The 23,617-nt window shown below is 38.0% G+C and overlaps 1 protein-coding gene across 2 annotated transcripts in view; it reads left to right on the forward strand.

Annotated features, from left to right (window-relative positions):
* SLC15A2 (solute carrier family 15 member 2) overlaps window positions 1-23,617 on the forward strand; it is a 40,783-nt gene that overhangs the window by 15,211 nt on the left and 1,955 nt on the right. For both annotated transcript variants that reach the window (XM_055438650.2, XM_055438581.2), the window contains exons 8-21: window positions 4,771-4,853; window positions 5,260-5,346; window positions 5,519-5,608; window positions 5,701-5,745; window positions 7,003-7,035; window positions 7,752-7,840; window positions 9,481-9,562; window positions 11,826-11,960; window positions 12,830-12,994; window positions 13,146-13,192; window positions 14,826-14,936; window positions 15,609-15,705; window positions 22,225-22,371; window positions 23,183-23,287. In XM_055438650.2, the coding sequence (XP_055294625.1) occupies window positions 4,771-4,853; window positions 5,260-5,346; window positions 5,519-5,608; window positions 5,701-5,745; window positions 7,003-7,035; window positions 7,752-7,840; window positions 9,481-9,562; window positions 11,826-11,960; window positions 12,830-12,994; window positions 13,146-13,192; window positions 14,826-14,936; window positions 15,609-15,705; window positions 22,225-22,371; window positions 23,183-23,287 (1,316 nt within the window). The remainder of the gene's footprint in view (window positions 1-4,770; window positions 4,854-5,259; window positions 5,347-5,518; window positions 5,609-5,700; window positions 5,746-7,002; window positions 7,036-7,751; window positions 7,841-9,480; window positions 9,563-11,825; window positions 11,961-12,829; window positions 12,995-13,145; window positions 13,193-14,825; window positions 14,937-15,608; window positions 15,706-22,224; window positions 22,372-23,182; window positions 23,288-23,617) is intronic.

Below are 23,617 nucleotides of genomic sequence, written 5' to 3' on the forward strand. Positions count from 1 at the left end.
GAGTTTTTCACTCATTAATTCATTCAACAAACATCTATTTAATGAACGTTTAATGTATCAGATTCTGTGCTAGGTACTGGGATCACATTGGTGCATTAGGTAGCTACAGAATTCATGCTTTCAAAGGATTTATTTGGTCCAGCAGGAAGAGGGAGACAGACAAGTAAACAGGATCTTTCAATATAGTATCATCATTGTCACAACTAGAGAAATACAGAGGAAGCTATAAGAACACAGAGGGATACCTAAGACTTCGAGCCTCAGAAAATCTTTGCCTAAAGAAATGATAGGGAAGGTAAGACCTAAAGCATTAACAGAAGTTAATCAAAGAAGAGATTGAAAGTGAAACAGAAATAGGACATGGTATCTATAAGACAAAGTGTTGAGAAATAGTATGACATATTTGAAAGCCTTGAAGGAACAGAGGATAAAGAGAAGAAACTGACAGAAACCAGATAATGAAAGGCTTTTAACTTATTAAGGAATTAGAACTTTATCAGGAGAATAGTAGGGAGCTTCAAAAGGGTTTTAAATAAAGGAATGATTGTTAGATGTTTATTTTTCAGTGGTATTTCTGACTGTAATGTGGAGAAAGAATGGATTAAGGGTTAGATAAAGGATACTCTTTGTCTTGATTACTGAATTTTTGGTACTCCCTTAAATTTTGGCTCAAGGTGAGTGCCTACCTTAGCTCACCTTCTTCAGCCCTGACAGAACTGACAAACTTGATATGATTAGATGTGTGAAAGTAAGAGAGAAGATAAGCCAGTACTGAATGCAGCATTCTGACTTGAGCAAACTGGTGGATAGTAGGAGTGTGGTCTAAGCGAGACTAGGCTTCGGGCAATACTAATGAATTTAGTTTTGGACATGTAACATTTAGATGTTTTTGGAACATCTAATTGGGAGTACCAAACTTTTAAATCTGTATTTATTTGGAAATACAGGTTTAAAGTCCAGAATAAATGTCTGGGCTATAGATATAGAGCCAGAACTATTAGTATATGGATAGCAATTAAGTCGGGAGAAGGCAATGGCAACCCACTCCAGTGTTCTTGCCTGGAGAATCCCAGGGATGGCGGAGCCTGGTGGGCTGCCGTCTATAGGGTCGCACAGAGTCGGACACGACTGAAGTGACTTAGCAGCAGCAGCAACAGCAATTAAGTCATGAAAATAGATGGAATAACTAAGAGTACGATAAAGGAGAACAAGGATAGGACCTTGAGGAATACCAATATTTAAAAGACAAACAAATGAGCTAAGCACCAAGCATTAGAAATAAACAAGTTATGGTAACTATTTCCAAGGAATTTTGTTGTCCTAGTGAAAAATTAAGGTCTCTTCACTGTGATAAGTGCAGAAATAAAGATATTGACAAGTATGTACAGCAAAGGTAATAATTAAGTTGCTCTGACGCCATTCAAATAAAGATTCACTAAAGAAAAGTTGGGGAAGTGCTCTCCAGGTAGGGGAAAAAACTGCAAATGGAGATGTAGAAAACAGAAATGTGGCATTTTGAGAACCAGGGTGATTTCAATAATGCCACAATCAGATCTTTAGGGGACAATCTCCATGGCATAAACCTTTAGAATAATGTTTCAAATTTGTATGTGAATGACTCTTATTGTAATGAAAACTTAATAGTAATTGTTTTCTCCAATATATGGATTGTCAACTCTTGATGTATTTATATTACTCATATTAAAGAGATTATTCAGTGTTAAGCATACTTTTATACAAGCCAGCATTTACTTATAAGTTGTTGTATTTCCTTTAAGATGAAAATATGTTGACTTAAATATTGTATTTGAATTAGGTAAAAGATTCAGCAGTTAAACAAACAAAAAAAAGACAGATAAAGAGGGGAAAGTCCACAGATGAGACTAAAAACGAATGCCCAAAGTGATAGTAGTTCTCCCTTGGATACCAAGAAGATTTCAGGAAGGGGATCATTCAGAGTAACAAATATTACTGACTGGGAAAGCAAGATAAGGGTGAAAATGTCCATTAAATATGGTGACACAAAGGTCCTTGATTTGATGATATCAGTTATGGTGGAGTTTCAAGAATAATTAGAGCAGAATGGGAAGTGAATATAATGAATGAAAGAGAAAACAGTAAGAATTTATAGCTGAAAGGTGACATGGAGTCAGGAGAGGATATTAAGCATGCTTGATTATTATTAGGAACACTCCAGTAAAGAAAGATGTTGAAGATGTAAGGTAAGACAGTATAATCAATATGAAAGCACACATGGTAGAACTGTATTTACACAAGAGGAGGAACATTACCTTCATGTAACTGGAGAGAGGAGGAGATGGGTGTGGATACAAGTATTAATAGATTTGGTGCAGGAGTTGAGGGAGTTTTCATTTGAAGCCTTCTATTTTCTTTGTGAAGTAAGAGGCAACAATGTCTACTGGTGAAAGTAAATGTTAGAGAAACTCAAGGTCCCTACCCATCTTCTTCAGTTAAGTGGCCTTCAAATTTAAGTGTGACCTTGTCACCTGACCTTCTTTTTATCACTCCATTGTCACATTTTAGACCAGAATTCCTGAGAAGTTCAGCCCCTTTCTAGAATCATTATTAGTTACAAGAGCTGTCTATTTCCCATCCAAAATTTTATGCTTGTCCAGATACCTTTTTTATCTGCCCACTTGTCTCTCAGGATTAGCATTCTTTATCCAAACTTTTTTTTTTTTAAATCAAATGAACAATAAGAAGGCCATGGTAAGTGGTAAAGCATGCTATTTAGAGAAGTTTGGGAGAAAATCAGAGGATAATAAAGAAAAAGTGGTGAAGTGAGCCTGACAGAGAAGAATGGAGAAAGTAGAAAGTTAAGATAGAGAAATGTAGGGTGATTAGGCATTCTGGATGTAAGGATATTGGAGATTGTTACTGGTCACTGAAGAAGCCATTTTTGGCAGAGGAGCTGCTAGAGGGACATCTTTCTTGCTGGAGCTGGGAAATCCATTCAAGAGGAAAGTATGCTGGAGATGGTACCAAAATGGAGATTTCCCAAAAATTTTAGTTACATTTAATACACTTTGGCCACCTGATGTGAAGAGCTGACTCATTTGAAAAGACCCTGATGCTGGCAAAGATTGAGGGCAGGAGGAGAAGAGGACGACTGAGGATGAGATGGTTGGATGGCATCACTGACACAATGGACATGGGTTTGGATGGACTCCGGGAGCTGTTGATGGACAGGGAGGCCTGGCGTGCTGCGGTTCATGGGGTCACAAAGAGTCGGACACGACTGAGCGACTGAACTGAACTAAATACACTTGAAAAAAAACCTTACTATTTTATAATTGTAAAAGTATTATTTCATTGCTGCTGCTGCTGCTGCTGCTAAGTCACTTCAGTCGTGTCCGACTCTGTGTGACCCCATAGACGGAAAATGAAGTAAAAACAAGAAAATTAAATTCACCTACAGATAGCTGCAGAGATGTGGTTAAAAGATAAAGATATGTGTCGAGAGAGAATGAGCTCAAGAACAGAAATAAAACAGAAAAAAACTGTTTTAGGAATAATGAATAGTCGTTAGAAGATACAGTGCCAAATACAGAGTAATGAAAGGAAAAGTGGGAAGCAGTTGGTTGTGGGGAACTCTGTTGCAGATAGGGGTCACGTCTTTTTTATCTTTATTCTCAGCAGTGTCAGGCAAAGTGTGTGATGCAAGAATCAATGAATAAGGTACTTTATGGTGGTTAACAGTATAGATTTTTGAGTAGATAGGCCTCAGTTCAAGAAGGTAGTTTCTGATCTTACTACCAAGCTGTAAAAAGGAATTGAAAGAGACATAACTTAGCAGAGGTGGGTTGAGGGTGGGGGTGTCAGTGCTGGAAGGGAACACTGGGGAACACTGGGGTACCATGTGTTTCTTTATCTGGTCTTAGTTACATGGATGTTTTCACTTGTAAAAATTCATTAAGCTATATATCTATTATGTGCTTGTTCTTCTTATATTTTAATACAATTTATTTCATATCATTTAAAAGATTATATGAAACAAATTTTAGTGATATCAAAAATAAATAATGAAAAAGAGTGTAGTTCAAATATAAATAATGCAAAAGAGTGTAGTTTCTGGCAATTTCCATCTGTGCAATCTTGTACAACTTGCTTAATTCCTTAATCCTTGATTTCTTTATGTGTAAAATCCTTTTCAGGTTAAATCAATACTATTATGTAAAATGTTTAACACTTTACATATAATAATAAACCTTTAAGAGATCATTAATGACAATAATAACCATCAGGATAATAATGAATTTGGGAAACTCCATTTCAGGAGTTAGAGCTTATTAGGTAGGTCTTGGAAACAAGATTTTAATTTGGCAGCAGATAAGGAGAAACGAACAGGGATTAAAAAACTACTTGTTGGCCATTTTGAAAATACAGGGTAGAAGCTGTGAGGTCCTATACGAGTCATAACCCTGGTGATGCAAAGAGGGGACAGGCAGGAAACACACTGAAGATAGAGGGTCAGTGAAAGTTGATAATATATTTGATGTAGAGATGAGATAGAAGATGGAGAATTCAGAGGTGACTTTCATTTCTGTGATTACAGGAAAGTCTACACATTGACCATTTTATTTTTCTCTTGGCTCCCATAGTTTTTATGACTCCAAAGTCAGGGAGCACCAGTCAGTTTCCACCCTTTATGAGATGTGTCAGTCATTCCTACATTTCAGCAGAGTGTCCTTAGTGTTGACAACTAAATGTGCTAAATGAGAAGCTAAGAACTTTGTTTATCTACTGCAGTTGTGTTTGCAATGGGAAGTAAACTATACAGAAAACCACCTCCTGAAGGAAACATATTGAATCAAGTTGTCAAATGTATCTGGGTAAGTTCATGAATTGTTTGCCTGCCTTTTTCAATCATAAGAAAAGAAATGCTGTTCTGAGCCTACAGGCCTTCAAACATGGGTACACACTTTTCTCAATGACCTCTGCGCTGCTTCTGTGACTTTTGGAAAGTAGGATTGATCACACTTCACTCAATGCCTCTATTTAACCTTTAAGCTGAAAATAATATAATCATTTTTAAAAACTGGCAAAAGTTTTCCGAAATGTAGTTATATATGTTGAAATTATATTTCAAATATTCTGAAATTCAATGTGTGATGAAATCAAAAGGTTAGATTAAGTCACTCAAGAGTATGTGTGTCTAAGGGAAAATACAGTGAAATGGAAAAGGTAGGGGATGGGTTTTTTGTTTTTTCCTCTCCTGATATCTCTGCTCTGCCCTAGTTTGCCATTTCCAGCCGTTTCAAGAACCATTCTGGGGACAATCCCAAGCGAGAGCACTGGCTGGACTGGGCAGCTGAGAAATACCCAGTAAGTTGAACTTCAGAAACATCTGCTGCCTCCATAGAGCTTTTCCTAATAACCAAACTGAATCCCTCCTGCTGTATTTGACCTCTTCTCTTACTGTTCTGGGCCATTTCTACTCCAAGCAAGAAATCCTTAACTGCCAATTCAGCCTATTCTTTCTTTCTCCTCTTTGCAGAAGCAGCTCATTATGGACGTGAAGGCACTGACCAGGGTACTGTTCCTTTATATCCCATTGCCCATGTTCTGGGCGCTTTTGGATCAGCAGGTAAGAATAGTTCTTTTGAAAACTACCTCTTCTTCCAGCCCCTTGCCTCTCACAGGAAAGGGATTTCCTCACATAGCATCTGTTTGCCGTAGGGCTCACGATGGACCTTGCAAGCCACCAGGATGAATGGGAATTTGGTGAGTAGAAGACATTTTTTCCAGAGAAGTCTATCATTTTCTTTTTAATCCACACTAAGGAAAAATTTCTTTGTGTTTTTTCCTAAAAAGTGACATAAGATTATACCTTTAGCATGAAGTTACTGGGTAGGTAAAGTGAGTCTTAAAAGAATCTTACCTTTGAAAATCAGAAAGGTAAGGATGGAAAGGTTTCAGTGTATACAGAAAGCATTGAGAAGATAGCAAATGAAGTGATAGGGAGTGGATAGGGAGCAAATGAAGCCTGGGGAATGGATGTTTCCTCCCAACTAAGCCCCACCAAAGCTCCCCTCTTAGCTCGGTCAGTAAAGAATCTGCCTTCAATGCAGGAGACCTGGGTTTGATTCCTGGGTCAGGAAGCTCCCCTGAAGAAGGAAATGGCAACCCACTCCAGTATTCTTGCCTGGAGAATTCCATGGACAGAGGATCCCATTAGGCTACAGTCCATTGACTCGCAAGAGTCGGACATGACTTAGCAACCAAACCACTACCACCAGGCACCCCAGGGCACAACAGATTGCTGCCACAACACAACTGGCCCAACCTCTCAGGCAGGGTTCACGGCAGGGATCCAGAGGAGGGATATTTTGTTCATGGATACAGAAATAATGGGAAAATTTTAAACATAATCTTCTCTTTTTAAAATTTTCAATCATTGACCAACTCTTCTCTCATTTATTCCCGCTGCCAGATTATTGTATCTTCTCCTGCCATCTCACCTGTGAAGAAGGCAGGGTGGAATGATGCCAGGGTTTTGTAAGCCAGTCTATTTGGAGCTTGCCTAATATAATTTCATCTTTTCCCTTCCTCTGGCTGTCCAGGATTTACCATGGTTTTCTTCCTTTTGATCCTCTGAAGGGTCAAACTTTAAAAACACTGTGTGTCGATGGGAGACTTCACCCTAACCATGAAACCTTTTTGTCCTTCACATCTTTACCGCCATGACTACTGTTACTGAGATTAATAAAAACACACTGACTCTATTCTCTCTCAAGTTAAAAAAAGCATAGTGCACAGAAAATAAGATTCTCCCTTGGGCCCATCTGCCTTCAGAAGCCATAGTCTAAGCCATTCCAGCGTATTCCCCCACCTGCCCTTATAAGGATAATAGTGGTCCTGAACCAAAGGCCTAATAGATATTATCTTATGCTTCTCACCTGCTAATTATCAAGATTGTTGATCTAGGCTTTTTTTTGTCTTTATGCCAATATCTTAATGTGATTTGTTACCATGTTTCAGGGTTTCTTTGTGCTTCAGCCTGATCAGATGCAGGTAGGAGACTTCTCTATATTCTTGGGTACTTATTTTTTCCCTTATCTATAGCTTTATGTGTAGTAGGAGGATTACCAACCATAATTTGATGGGTTTTTTTCCTTCTGTGCTGAGGAGTGCTAAACATAGGGATGAAAATATTCTCTTTAAGCCTCACACTTCTCTTTCATATCTTCTCTTAAGCAAGTAGCTCCTGCAAAAACTCCAAGGAGTTTTGAACTCATAGGGAAAGTGTAAGCATTGGATTTTTTTTTTCCATGTTAAGTATCATGTTGTCAAAGGAAGTATAACACTTTGTTGTGTGAGCAATGAATTCAGAAGCCCTGTTTATTGGTGACTTCCAGTTATTTTTAACTCTTTGTTTTGTTCAACAGCCCCCAATTCTTTCTTCTCTCCTTCCTTTCTCCTGACTGTGACATTTTTCCCTTGGTTGTGAAACTATATAAGATCAGAGCAAATGGGAGGGAAGAACTAATTAATTGACAGAAAAACCGGTGCAGAGTGAAACTTGTTCCTTGGGATATTTGGGAGCTAATGCACTATGCAGGGCTTATACAGTCTTGGGTGTAAAGGGACTGAAAGATGCGGAATCATTCTGCACATTGTATGATGAAAGTGTGTTTGGATGTGAGAGTATGCACACATGCAAATGAAAGCACATGCTCATTCTCATGATAGAACACTTGTAACTAATTCTTTTTACCATCGTGTTACAGGTGCTAAATCCCTTTTTGGTTCTTATCTTCATACCATTGTTTGACCTTGTCATTTATCGTCTGGTCTCCAAGTGTGGCATTAACTTCACGTAAGTGTTCACTATGGGCTTCCCAGGTGGTGCAAGTGGTAAAGAATCTGCTTGACAATGTAGGAAAAATAAGGGATATGGGTTCAATCCCTGGGTCAGGAAGATCCCCTCAAAGAGGGCATGGCAACCCACTCCAGTATTCTTGCCTAGAGAATCCCATGGACATAGGAGACCAACGGGCTACAGTCCATGGGGTCGCAAAGGGTCAGACATGACTGAAGCAAATCAGCACGCATGCACACAAGTGTTCACTATGCCTATGTTACTCCAAACTGACTCAGAATTTGCCTAGTTTGATAAAAAGTCAGTATCTTTTCTGCTTAGTAATGATTTATTTTGGTTTATCATTTTTTGCTTCTATTTGCCTTTTAATACTGGAGGATGGGAATTAGATCTAATTAATTCTACTGCAAGGAGATCCAACCAGTCCATTCTAAGAGAGATCAATCCTGGGTGTTCATTGGAAGGACTGATGCTAAAGCTGAAACTGCAATACTTTGGCCACCTCATGCGACGAGTTGACTCACTGGAAAAGACTCTGATGCTGGGAAAAGTTGGAGGCAGGAGGAGAAGGGGACGACCGAGAATGAGATGGCTGGATGGCATCACCGACTCTGTGGACATGAGTTTGAGTGAACTCCGGGGGTTGGTGATGGACAGGGAGGCCTGGCGTGCTGTGATTCATGGGGTCGCGGAGAGTCAGACACGACTGAGCGACTGAACTGAACTGAACTGAACTGAATTCTTAACTTAGAGAGTCCAAGTCATTACTGCAGACTTACATATGTGATGTTGAAAAGTTAGGAGTACACTTCATGGAAAGTCAAAAGTATGTGATTAGTCTCCTAAAACAACTTGTTGCTTTGTACTTAGAAGTTGTCTCTTCAAAGAAGTCCAAAGTCTTTGATGATTAACTAATCCCTTTAAATCTCTTACTGTCCCTTTGAAACAAATGAAGGATCTCATAAGAGTGGGGTTAGAAACTGTTTTTCCCCTTTCTAAATAGAAGTGTTATCCTTTGTAAAGTTTGACAGAGGAGGGTGTTAAGTCATCTATAATTTCTGATTTAATAGCAATTTCCTTTTGATAATCATTTTATATATTCAAATGACTTTTTGCCATTTACTCATTCATTGAGCAACAAGTGCTTTGCAAAACACAAATCTTGCTCCTAAGGAGTTTATTCTTTAGTAAGGGAGCTAGAAAATGTGCAAGGTTATTGCACAAGATGAATTATGTTAAGTTAATATGTTAAGCCTAAGAAGGGAAACAAAGTGCCAGGAAATGAGAGATGGAAGAGAGTGGCTAGCATAAAGAAAAACTTATAAAGAAGAGGAAAAGAAGGTAATAATATATAGTAACTCGTATATGGTAAATGTTCAATAATTCTAGGTATACTACTATTATTTTTGCTATTATGATATAATAGAAAAACAATCATAAACAAAGAGGGGAAAATTGGTGTATTACAAAGAATAGTTCAGTGTGACTGAAGTAAAGGTAGAAAGAAGGATATATGAAGGGGAGTACTAGGAAACACTTTGAAAGTAATTGAGAACAAATTAAGTAAGCTTAGGAGCTTTAGATTTTATTCTTTAGCACCTACAGTTTAGGTATAATTGCCTCTGTCTCCTCTACAGATCACTTAGGAAAATGGCTGTTGGTATGATCCTAGCATGCCTGGCTTTTGCAGTTGCTGCTGCTGTAGAGATAAAAATTAATGTGAGTACCGTAAATCTTAAGCTCCATGAGGGCAGGATCATATCTATTTTGTACATTTTTCTGACTTGTTCAATCTTGATTCACTGGGCCCTACCACAGTAGCTGTTTTACAGAAGGTGCATAATAAGTATTTGTGGCAAAAGAGTAGACATAGGAGTAGAGCAGCAGTGTAAAATGCAGCCCACCTCCCACTGAATGATGTAGGAATTTCCAAACACCAGTATCCAAGATATATAAAAACACTCAAATACCTTTTGGCAGATTGAATAGTCACTATTGGGGAATGATGTATGGGGCCACAGCCAAGTAAAAAAGAATGGAGTTTGTTATCTGGCATCAGTGCTTATGGGGAATTCCCTGTTAGCTCAGTTGATAAAGAATCCGCCTGCTATGCAGGAGATGTGGGTTTGATTCCTGAGTTGGGAAGATCCCCTGGAGAAGGGAAAGGCTACAGAAGCAGAAGATATTAAGAAGAGGTGGCAAAAATACACAGAAGAGCTATACAAAAAAGATCTTCATGACCCCGATAACCATGATGGTGTGATCACTCACCTAGAGCCAGACATCCTGGAATGTGAAGTCAAGTGGGCCTTAGAAAGCAGCACTACGAACAAAGCTAGTGGAAGTGATGGAATTCCAGTTGAGCTATTTCAAATCCTGAAAGATGATGCTGTGAAAGTGCTGCACTCAATATGCCAGCAAATTTGGAAAACTCAGCAGTGGCCACAGGACTGGAAAAGGTCAGTTTTCATTCCAATCCGAAAGAAAGACAATGCCAAAGAATGCTCAAACTACTGCACAATTGCATTCATCTCACATGCTATCAAAGTAATGCTCAAAATTCTCCAAGCCAGGCTTCAACAGTACATTAACCGAGAACTTCCAGATGTTCAAGCTGGATTTAGAAAAGGCAGAGGAACAAGAGATCAAATTGCCAACATCTGTTGGATCATCGAAAAAGCAAGAGTTCTAGAAAACCATCTATTTCTGCTGTATTGACTATGCAAAAGCCTTTGACTGTGTGGATCACAATAAACTGTGGAAAATTCTTCAAGAGAGAGGACTACCAGACCACCTTACCTGCCTCCTGAGAAATCTATATGCAGGTCAAGAAGCCACAGTTAGAACTGGACATGGAACAACAGACTGGTTCCAAATCGGGAAAGAAGTACGTCAAGGCTGTATATTGTCACCCTGCTTATTTACCTTACATGCAGAGGACATCATGTGAAATGCCAGGCTGGATGAAGCACAAGCTGGAATCATGATTGCCAGGAGAAATATCAATAACCTCATATATGCAGATGACACCACCCTTATGGCAGAAAATGAAGAGGAACTAAAGAGCTTCTTGATGAAAGTGAAAGAGGAGAGTGAAAAAGTTGGCTTAAAACTCAACATTCAGAAAACTACGATCATGGCATCTAGTCCCATCACTTCATGGCAAATAGATGGGGAAACAGTGAGAGGCTTTATTTTCTTGGGCTCCAAAATCACTGCAGATGTTGACTTCAATGATGAAATTAAAAGACAATTACTCCTTGGAAGAAAAGCTATGACAAACCTAGACAGCATATTAGAAAGAAAGACATTACTTTACCAACAAAGGTCCACTAATCAAAGCTATGGTTTTTTCCAGTAGTCATGTATGTATGTGAGAGTTGGACCATAAAGAAAGCTGAGTGTCGAAGAATTGATGCTTTTGAACTGTGGTGTTGGAGAAAACTCTTGAGGGTCCCTTGGACTGCAAAGAGATCAAACCAGTCAATCCTAAAGAAAATCAATCCTGAATATTCATTGGAAGGACTGATTCTGAAGCTGAAACTCCAATACTTTGGCCATCTGCTGCAAAGAACTGACTCTTTGGAAAAGACCCTGATGCTGGGAAGACTGAAACCAGGAGAAGGGGATGACAGAGGATGAGATGGTTGGATGGCATCACCGACTCGATGGACATGAGTTTGAGCAAGCTCCAGGAGTTGGTGATGGACAGGAAAACTGGCGTGCTACAGTTCATGGAGTCGCAAAGGGTCAGACATGAGTGAGGGAGTGAACTGCTCTGATCAGTGCTTACTACAATGAGGTGGAGATTCCTGCTCCAAACTGCCTTCAGAGTTTTCAAAGTCAAATGCTCTTTAGAGGTAGAAAACCGTGTCTTCTTGACTAGATAAACTTGGCTATCAAGATAGTACTGCAGTATATGATCTCATTGTATCTCACGGGTGATTTGTTGGTAATTCTAACATGTGTTCTCTGTCCTAAGGAAATGGCCCCACACCAGCCAGATTCCCAAGAGATTTTCCTACAAGTCTTAAATCTGGCAGATGATGAGGTGAAGGTAACAGTTCTCGGCAATGATAATAATACTCTGTTGGCAGAGTCCATCAAATCTTTTCAGGTGACGTATGGACTTGAGTGAGTTAGAAACACATTCAGATTATGTGCCAAGGCAGCAGCATAATACAGTGGTTTATAGCATGCATTTGTTGAGTCGAAGTGACCCAATCCAATTCCTGATTCTGTCACTCTGTAGTTATAAGACCTTGAACAAGTTATTTGTATCTTTAAGCCTCAGTTTTATCATCTGTAAAATGGCAGTAATTTTTATGTCATAAGCTGTTGTAAGGATAAATATTATATGTAAAGTACTTAGCATAATGTCTGAGACACTGTAAGCTCTCAATAGGTGGTAATTTGTTTTAGTATTTCAAACTGCTTCCTAAACACACCCTGTGGAAGAGTTTGGCTTGCATATTTTCACTACTATATTATACATATTCTGAAATATTCATTTAAAAATACTTTAATAAAATATACATTTATTATTGAAAATTGGTGTGTCAACAGATATAAAATCCACCTATAAATCCATCACACAGAGATTAATTATAGATAGCAGTTTTGTATAAATGAATAAACAAATTTTTTAAAAGTGTTGAAACACTATATGCTGTATTGACTTTGAATTTTTCTTAAGAGATAAACTTTGAGTATGTGGTGTTAATGGATACATAATATTTCATTCTGTGGAAATATCATAGTTTAGTAAAATATTTCCTTATTGGTGTTTTAATTATTCTAAGTAATCCTATAATGAATCTTTTTCATGTCTATAATTCATCCTATGGTATATTCCCAGAAATGGAATTATGAAGTTAAAGGGTAATGTTGAAAATATCTGATAAGGTCAACTGCCCTGGTATACTATGAGATTGCAGTGTTCAAGGTGGGGTAGAAGGTGAATGTAACAGGCTCTTCATTCTGCAGAATATGCCACACTATTCCAAACTCCACTTGAAGACAAAAAGCCAGAATTTCCACTTCCAATTGAAATATCACAATGTGTCTGTCTACACTGAGCATTCTGTGGAGGAGAAAATATGGTACACCCTGATCATTCGAGAAGATGGGGAAAGTATTTCTAGCATGATGGTAAGTGAGGAATGGCCTACTTTCCAAATTATCTTAGAGTATGATGACTGGCTCATCAATATCTTATCAAGGAAATATCTGATGACCAAATTTTATGATTATCACTTCCTTCTAGTCACTGGTAACTGATTTTTACTTCCCTCTATTGTAGGTGAAGGATGAAGAAAACAAAACAACCAATGGGATGACAGCCATGAGGTTTGGATGTCAAGGAGACCCAGGCCTCTCTGTTCTCTTGAATCTGGGGTCTCTTCTGAGTTGTGGGGCTTCAGAAGAGACCCCATATTCTTCATTCTACAGAATATGCCACACTATTCGAGACTCTACTTGAAGACAAAAAAACAGAATTTCCATTTCCAATTGAAATATCACAATGTGTCTATCTACAGAACTTCACATTCTGATTGTCTTATACTAGGATGCTCTTTCCTAGAATGTCAGGAGGATTGGTGTCAAGGCATTTCCCCGGGGAATTGAGAGGCACAGATTCAAAACCAAGTCTTTTGGCTTGCTTTCTCAATGGTAATCAAAAATGACCCTGTGTCTATGTACACCCCTCTGTGCTCTGTCACATGGATTGCTTCTACTGAATTTTATGCACTTATCTTGCGCTTAAGAAAAAAATTAAGTACTTCCTGTCTGTGATCCTCAGAGAGAAATTTAGAAGTAAATATTTCTCCCTTCATTACTGGAAGTTGAATATCTTTTATAGTTACTATGTTTTTAAAGTAAAATTTAAAATGAGCCTATAGAGGCATCATGGTTTAGTAAAGGTAACACAGTTGGAGTCAAAAGACTTGGTTTCGAATCTAGATAAGGTTGAAGGTCTTGTTAGATACCCTGGGACAGTTACAAAGATGAAGCCCTGAAGAGGTCACTTGCTCACAGGGGCAGGAATTTGACATGAAATAGACAGATGCATGTGCCTATGGCCATCAAGATTAGATGGTTGCTATAGAGAATAGCATTTTAGAGGAGAACTTTTCATGAAAATTTTGAATTTCACTGAAGGCTGGAACAGTCATAATAATCTGCCTTTGCATGATTTTCAGAAAAAGTAAACAGATGAAAATATGTCTTCCCTGGGTCAGAGAGCAATGGAAACCTCCAGTAAGGATGAAAGGGAGCAATTTCTAGGTTAGTGCAGGATGATCAAAAGTTCAGGAATCAACACCAACGATTTTAGAGGGAATTGCCCTTCTAATCCCATGAGCCAGGGACTGACACAAATGCTACCAAAAATTGAAACAGAGGGAACAATTTAGGGGCTCAGGTTCAAAAGACTAAAAAGATGGTTCTGGAAGAGTTCAAGTTTATCTGAAGACCCAAAACAATGATAGCTTAACCTACTGTGGGTCGGGAGTCTGAGTTTTGTATAAAGCAAATCAGACTTCATTTATAAGATAAAATATCAGTTTTATATAAATACTAATATGTATTTATATATACATAATTGTTTTCCTTTTTGGAGCTTCAGTTGATGAATTCTATCATTAGAAAACAGAAAGAAATTGGGTGCACCTAAGCTGGGTCACTGAGGAGGCTCAAACTGCTATGGGTGATCACAACAGTGTCATCCCAGCTGAGATCAGGTGATGATGTGGCAAAAAGCGAATACCTGAGGAAAGAAAAAGATAGGGACAGCTAAGGCTACTAATTACTTATGTGTAAGTTCCTTTATTCATTTAGTTAACAATATATACCACATACCTTTTATGTGCCAGCCTCTGTTCTAGGCACTAGGCATATAGCAATAAACAAAACAGAAAAGGCCCCTGCCCATTTATCAGGTGGGAGAGTGTCTAATCTCTAACAATGTCTCTACTCTTAGGTTTGTTAACACTTTGCATGAAGAGGTCAATGTCTCCCTGGGTACAGATGCACCCCTCATTGTTGATGAAGACTATGGTGTGTCTGCTTACAGAACTGTTCAAAGAGGAGAGTAAGAGCACTACTCTGTGGACGTTTTACTTTTATCAACAACTGATTTTTAAATACTTTCTTTGTGTATAGGTGGGCAGATTAGGTATAGAAGTTATACCTAATTATGTACCAAATATATCTCAGCTAATTGTAAATATACACAGACTCCTCTTTTGCGACCTTTGACTCCTTTCCTCAGTCTCATGTTGTTCTGCACAGACATATTGAGACCATGCTTGTTGTGAAGGCCGTCTCCTGGAGGTTTGCCAGTTTATTATTGGCTCCCATTCCTACCCTTTTATAACTCCTATTAACACCTTGTTACTTTGAGCTTATCCTTTCAGATTCAGTTTTAAGCTGTTCCACTAGTTCATAAGATTCAGAAGAGAAAAATCCATAAGATTTAGATGAGAAGACTTAGAGTCTGAAGTTCACAACAGAAGGCAATTTGTACCTTCTGCATTCAGGTTTAAGGTTAAAAAAAAAATACCCAACAAGCAATGAAATCTCAGATCAGGGGTGGAAAAAACCTGGCAAGAAAATAATTTACTCTAAGACTCCTCAAAGAGAAATGGTAGCTTTGCTGCTTGATTCACCATCAGTAGAGAGATGAAATCACTCTTTCCACCAGAGATGGAAGTGTTTTTCTAAATTATAATGTTTATTCTAACCTAAATTTGTCCTGTTGCAGATATCCTGCAGTGCATTGTAGAACAAAGAATGAGGATTTTTCGCTGAATTTGGGCCTCATAGACTTTGGTGCAGTTTATCTGTTTGTTATTACTAATGTAAGTAGCCCATGGCCATCCTCACTCTTTTCTTCCATATATCTGTATCTATATAACTATATCACATCTAAGCTTATACATAATCTATATCTATATGTATCTATATATATCCTGGATCCAAAGAAGACTCTGGCAAGATGGTATCACATACTTATCTCTAGTGTAAGGTGATAGCTTCTATAGTGACTTTAGAAAAGCTACTAAGGTCTCCAGAGAGGACTTAAAATAGATAACATTGGCAGCAGGCACAGGATCTTGGGGAATGGTAGACATAATTTATTTTGAATCATTGCTATGAGGTGACGTGGTCTGCTCCAGTCTCATTATGGCACCAAGAAAACAAAAATTATTTTGGTCTTCTTGACTGACTCCACATGTGATTCTCCTAGCTCCTTGGAAATTGATCTGCTGTTGCTGCTGCTGCTGCTAAATCACTTCAGTCGTGTCCGACTCTGTGTGATCCCATAGACGGCAGCCCACCAGGCTCCCCCAATTGATCTGCTAGTATATCACAACCTGAAACACTAAGACTTTTAGCAAATGTCAAACTTTACACAAAGTTTAGGGGATCAATTAACTGTGGCCCATCAAAAGTAGTTGTTCAGCCATCAGGGTATTAGACCTCTGATGTCAATTTTAATTTTAATTTTATTCCATTACTTTTGACATTGTATTAAATATAAAAAGTAGATAGTGAATAAGAAAAAGATGGAACATTTCTAGAAGGGTGATGAGAATAATCTGCAACATTTTATTTACTGTAATTAATTTAATTAGCATGACATTTTTGGTATGCCATTTTTTATTATAGCCTTATTGAGATATAATTCATATACCATACAATTCACCCACTTCAAGTATATAATGGTTTAAAATGTATTAACATATTCAATATGCATTGTATGTTCAATACATGTGTAGAATATATTTTCAATAATATATATTCAGTGGTGTTTAAAAAATTCAGAGTTGTGTAATTTTAGAACATTTTCCTCGTTCCTAAAAGAAGCCCCATACTCATCAGCAGTCACTCACCATTTCCTCCCAAACCCCTTACCCATAGACAACTACTTGTTTACTTTTTCTTTATACACCAGCCTATTGTGGACATTTAGTATAAATGGAATGATATACTATGTGGTCTTTTGTGTCTGGATTCTTTCATTTAGCTTATTTTTAAGGTTCATTCATATAGTTGCACTATATAACAGTTCAGTTTAGTTCATTTGCTAAGTCGTGTCCAACTCTTTGCGACCCCATGAACTGCAGCACGCCAGGCCTCCCTGTCGATCACCAACTCCCGAAGCCTACCCAAACTCGTGTCCATTGAGTCGGTGATGCCATCCAACCAGCTCATCCTTTGTCATCCCCTTTTCCTCCTGCTCTCAATCTTTCCCAGTATCAGGGTCTTTTCAGGGTATATAACAGTACTTCATTTATTTTTATTGCCCAATAATATCCCACTGCATGGATATAACACATATGTTTATGTATTCATCAGTATATGGACATTTGGTGTTTTCACCTTTTGACTGATATAAATAATGTTGCTATGAATATTCATGTACAAGTGTTTGTGTGGGCATATATTTTCACTTCTCTTGGGTATATAAGTAGGAGTGGAATTGTTAGGTCACATGGTAATTCTGTGTTTAACCATTTGAGGGACTGCCATGCACTTAGTTGTTCAGTCATGTCCAACTCTTTGAGACCCTTTGGACTGTAGCCTGCCAGGCTCCTCTGTACATGGGGATTCTCCAGGCAAGAATACTGGAGGGGGTTGCTATGCCCTCCTCCTGGAGAATCTTCCCAACCCAGGGATCAAACCCAGGTTTCCTGCATTGCAGGCAGATTCTTTACCATCTGAGACACCAGGGAAGCCCTTTTGCAAAGTGAATGCACATTTATCATTCCCATGAGTCGAAGGTGGCAATATTCTCATATAAAAATATCTTTGCAGCACTTATTTTTCTATCTTATTAATTACAGTCATTCTAGTAGGTATGAAATGGTATCTCACTGTGATTTTGATTTGTATTTTCCTGATGACTAATGATCTTGAGCACCTTTTAATGTACTTATTGGCCATTTGTAATCAGGTTTGGAGAAATGTCTATTCATATTCTTTGTGCAATTTCTAATTGAGTTGTCTTTTAATTATTGACTTGTAAGGGCTTTCTAGGTGATGCTAGTGGTAAAGAACCTGCCTGTCAATGCATAAGAGACATAGGTTCGATCCCTGGTTGGGGAAGATCCCCTGGAGGAGGGCATGGCAACCCACTCCAGTATTCTTGCCTGGAGAATCATGGGCAGAGGAGCCTGGCAGTCTACATTCCATAGGGTTCACAAAGAGTTGGACAAGACTGAAGCAACTTAGCATACAAGTTTTCTTTACATATTTTAAATATAAGTCCATTATTAGATACACAATTTGCAAATATTTTCTCCCATTCATAAGGTTGTCTTTCTTGATGGTGTCCACTGAAGTACAAACATTTTTAATCTATATGATGTTCAATTTATCAACTTTTTCTTTGGTTGCATATGCTTTAAGTGTTACATCTAAGAAATCGTTGCCATATCTAAGCTCATGAGGATTTATGCCTACATTTACCTCTAAGTTTTATTGTTTTTACCTCTTACATTTCAGTTGAGTTCAGTCACTCAGTCGTGTCTGACTCTTTGTGACCTGTGACCCCATGAACCGCAGTACACCAGGCCTCCCTGTCCATCACCAACTCCCAGAGTTTACCCAAACTCATGTCCATTGAGTCGGTGATGCCATCCAACCATCTCATCCTCTGTCGTCCCCTTCTCCTCCTGCCCTCAGTCTTTCCCAGCATCAGAGTCTTTTCAAATTAGTCAGCTCTTCTCATCAGGTGGCCAAAGTATTGGAGTTTCAGCTTCAACATCAGTCCTTCCAATTAACACCCAGGACTGATCTCCTTTAGGATGGACTGGCTGGATCTTCTTGCAGTCCAAGGGATTCTCAAGAGTCTTCTCCAACATCACAGTTCAAAAGCATCAATTCTTCCGTGATCAGCTTTCTTTATAGTCCAACTCTCACATCCATACATGACTAATGGAAAAACCATAGCTTGAGTAGATGGACCTCTTACATTTAGGACTTCTATATGTAGCTCAGTTGGTAAAGAATCTGCCTGCAGTGCAGGAGACCTGGGTTCAATCCCTGGGTTGGGAAGATCCCCTGGAGAAGGAAATGGCAACCCACTCCAGTATTCTTGCCTGGAGAATCCCCATGGACAGAGAAGCCTGGCAGGTTATAGTATAGGATTGCAAAGAGTCAGACATGACTTAGCAACTAAACCACCATTTAGGACTTTAATCTATCTTGAGTTAATTTTTGCATATGGTATGAGTTCGGGGGTTAATTTCATTATTTGTATGTGAACATCCAGTTGTTCCAGAACAATCTGTTGAAGATTCTTCTTTTCCCATTAAATGGTCTTGACATTCTTGTCAAAAGTCAACTGATCAAAATGTGAGGGTTTATTTCTGGAGTCAATTCTATTCCATTTACCTATATATTTATTCTCGTGCCAATACCATAACCTCTTAATTACTGTTACTTTGTAGTCAATTTAAAAATCAGGAAGTATGAGTCTTTCAATTTTGCTCATTCTTCCCTTTCAAGATTGGTTTGGCTATTATGGCTTCCCTGAATTTTCATATAATCTTAGATCAGCAGCCAGCTGGGATTTTTTATAAAGATTGCAGTGAATTTGTGAGGTGATTGTGAGGAGTTTTGCTACCTTAACAATATTGTCTCTTGATCAGTGAACATGAAATGTCTTTCCATTTATCTTAGGTCTTCTTCAAGATGTAAATATTTTCAACAATGATTTGTACTTTTTAGAGTATAGGTTTTACATTTGTTATATTCATTCCTAAGTATTTTATTCTTTATTTTGCTGTTACTAATGGAATCATTTCCCTAATTTCATTTTTAAATTGCTTATTGGAAATATGTAGAAATACAATTGACACTGATCTTATGTCCTGCAACCTTACTGAACTTGTTTGTTAGTTTTAATAGATTTTTAGTGGATCCCTTAGGACTTTATACATACAAGATCATGTTATCTGCATAAAGAAGCTTTACTTCTTTCTTTCTTTCTCTCTTTTACTTCTTTTTCTTAATGAAGTGCTCTTGCTTGAACCACCAATAAAATACTGAATAGAAGTGGTGAGAATAGACATCCACTTAGGGGGATAGTGTTCAGTCTTTTATCACTGAGTATGTTAGCTGTGGGGTTTTTATAGGTGTCATTGATTGGGTATAAGGTTAAGTTCCTTTCTATTCCTAGTCTGTTGTGGTTTTTGTTTGTATGTTTTTTACGAAGAAAGTGGGAGGAGGCATTGAATTTTGTCAAATGCTTTTTCTGTGTCTACTGAAAATAATTTCTATTGATATGGTGCATTAATTGATTTTCTGCTCTTAAAGCAACCTAGCTGTATAGTTTTCTGGGGCCACTGTAACAAAGTGCCACAGGCTAAATGATTTAAACATCAGAAATTTATTGTCTTATAGTCATGAAGGCTAGAAATCTAAGACCAAGGTGTTGGCATAGTAGGTTCCTTCTGAGAGCTGTGAGAAAGAATCCATTTCATTTAGCTTCCTTTAGCTTTTAGTGGTTTTCTGGCAATGTTTGGTGTTTCTTGGTGTGTAGAAGAATCACCCCAGTCTCCACTTTCATCTTCTCATGGAATTCTCCCTGTATGTTTGTCTATGTCCAAATTTCTCTTTATGAAGACACCAGTCATATTGGATTAGGGCCCACCCAAATGACCTCATTATAATCTGACTGATTATATCTGCAACAACTCTATTTCCAAATAAGGTCACATTCTCAGGTGGGTACTGAGGTTTGAATTCAACATATGAGTTTTAGGGGGGCACAACTCAACTCATAACACTTGCATTCCTGGTGTTATTTCAGTTTTTCTTTGTTTTGTCTATAGTATACTGCTCAAGTTAGAGGCTATATATATTATTTCTGAATGTGAGGATCTAATAATCATCTAGAGTAGAGATCATTAATTAGAGGTTCTGAGGGCCCATTTCCTCATGTAGTTCTGTTTTATCTGGTTACAGTCCTGACAAAAATGATAATTAATTATTATTAATTAACAATATTTAAAATTCAAGCAATTTCGCCAAAGAAACTGGATTCCTAATATTTCTTTGTTATTAGATCAGAAAATTTTGTAACAAGTATTACCATGTCACATGGCTGGTGCTATAGTGAATGTATGCTTTAGACAGTTTACTGTAGTCTGTATCATTCCCATTCAATCTACTTTGTTTACTTAATTATTATACTTGTCTGTGAGTATTTAAGAATGTGACTTTTATTTACAGGCTCAGGTCATGGTCTTCTCTGAGGCTAAGAAAACCCAAATATATGCCCAGTATTGTTTACAATATCAACGAAAGCAACACTTTCCTTACTACATTTTGAATGCAGTGACTCTGACTCTTATGAAGACATCAGTCATGTTAGATTAGGGCCCACCCCAATGATTTAATTATAACTTGACTAATTACATCTGCAACAACTCTATTTACAAATGAAATCAAAGGCATTTCAACATCAACAGCTTTTTATTTCAGGACTTTTAAACTTGATATTTTATCTGTGTTTTTTATCTCATGATATATCCATGTATTACATCTACTATTTAATAACACCTGCTACCTAATAACTTGGTTTTATGCCTATAAAAATTTATAATTTCAAAAATTTCATTCCATTTATTATACAGTAAAACCAAATACAGCTGAGAACCTACATACAGTAAAAGTAGTTTTAGGGAAAAAAGACTGTAGAATCATGTATATTTGGTAACATTAATATCAAAAAAATTGACCCTGAAAAGATTCTTTCTGACCAAAATTTTATAGGACTATAGCATCTTTTTGGCAAAAGTTTTATGTGTGAGTTTGAGTTTGAAACTAACGGCCAGAAAATAGAAGACAAAATAGCAGGTGGTATTTGATATAGGTATTTAAAAATTGATCAGGAAAATCTTTAATGTTAGGGTTACCAAGAAAATAATTTATTCTGATAAAGTAATTTTAGTAAGATATTTAAATGGAAAATATTAGAAATATTTTAATTGTACTTAACTTTTTAAAGTACATGCTTTTTTGATAATTGTTCATATATCAGATGCCATTTTACATTTAAAATGTTGGCCAGGATCAAAATATGCAGTAGGTCAAAATGATGGGACTCCAAACTACAGTATTAAAATAGTCTACCATTTAAGGGCTCTGCAATAATGGTATCTGATTGACTGAAGCCAGGCAAGTGAGTGGACTGTTACCAAAAGGAATTTCAAAAACCTGAAATTGTGTAGAAATTGCTCAATCTCTTCATGGTACCACAAGAATGACAATATAATGAGGAGATGGATGTAAGATCATAAATGCTATAGGGCAGGAATATTTACATGAGACTCCTAACAAGCCCATTTCTTATTTCCCTCACTAAGAGAACCAATCAGGGTCCTCAGGCCTGGAAGATGGAATACATCCCAGCCAACAAAATGTCTATCGCATGGCAGCTACCACAATATGCTCTTGTTACAGCTGGAGAGGTCATGTTCTCTGTCACAGGACTTGAGTTTTCTTATTCTCAGGTAGGTTTTTGCAAGTGGAAAGTGGAGATGGAACTACTGCTCAGAGGATGGAGTTTTAATCCTGATACTGCCTTACTTGGGGCTTCCCTGGTGGCTCAGATGGTAAAGAATCTTCCTATAATGCAGCAGGCCCAGGTTCAATCCCTGGGTTGGGAAGATTCCCTGGAGAAGGGACTGGCTACTCACTCCAGTATTCTTGCCTGGAGAATTCCATGAACGGAGGAGCCTGGCAGAATACAGTCAATGGGGTCATAAAGAGTTGGCAACAACTGAGCAACCAACACTTTGACTGCCTTAATTAGGTATGTGACCATGGTCAAGACCTCTATAGTTTTTGGCTTTAGATTTCTTATGACCCTGAGCAGAGTCTGCTTGACTCCCAGGAACATGGCAGGCTGGATCCCCATGCTGTTTGGGATCCAGAAAAGGATACTGAAACATTAAGATTAAGGACTGTGAAATCAAACCGTCCATGTTCAAATTCTGGCTGAACATCTATTGTGTAACCTTCAGCAAGTGAATTATCATCTCTCTAATGCTATTTTTGTGTAAAATAAGAATAGTAATAGAAATTATCTCTTAGGGTTGTAATGAAGATTATATGATACAATTAATTTGAATATTTAGTTAAGAGCTCCATCTTGTTGTTACTATGAACATTATTACCATTACCTGAACCAATGTGATAGCTGGACTTGAGGGGGAAGTTCAAATCTGGAAGTTGGGGTGTGAGAAGTTTTCTGGGTAGATGCATGAGAATAGCAGGGTGGTGTAGGGAGTTTCTTTACTCACAGATTTGTGTCTTCTCTAGGCTCCGTCTAGTATGAAGTCTGTACTTCAGGCAGCCTGGTTGTTGACAGTTGCAGTTGGGAATATCATCGTGCTTATTGTGGCGCAGTTCAGTGGCCTGGCTCAGGTATGTACCTAAGAGAAACAGGAGCACGTGTCTACCCAAGGACTTCCCTCCATCTTCCTCTGTTGCCCTTCCCCGACCACTCTGTCTCCCACTCAACCCTCTGACCTGAGATGAATTAGACACAGATTTTGCCAGGAAAATAGACTCGTAAATTGCAGTAATGGCCACATAGGTCCATGTGAGTCAAGGACAGTGAGCCCTGTCTTCTCCTACCAAAGCTCTTCCTAAACCGATGACCCTGTGTCAACCTGCTCTCCATTCCTCATCCTATAAAGATCCCTTTAGTTTCAGGTTCTCCATATATTTCTCTTGTATGTATTTCTTCCTACA

The sequence above is a fragment of the Moschus berezovskii genome, chromosome 1 (assembly GCF_049115385.1).
Source record: "Moschus berezovskii isolate FMDL1 chromosome 1, NW_MosBer_1.0, whole genome shotgun sequence".
NCBI lineage: Eukaryota > Metazoa > Chordata > Mammalia > Artiodactyla > Moschidae > Moschus > Moschus berezovskii.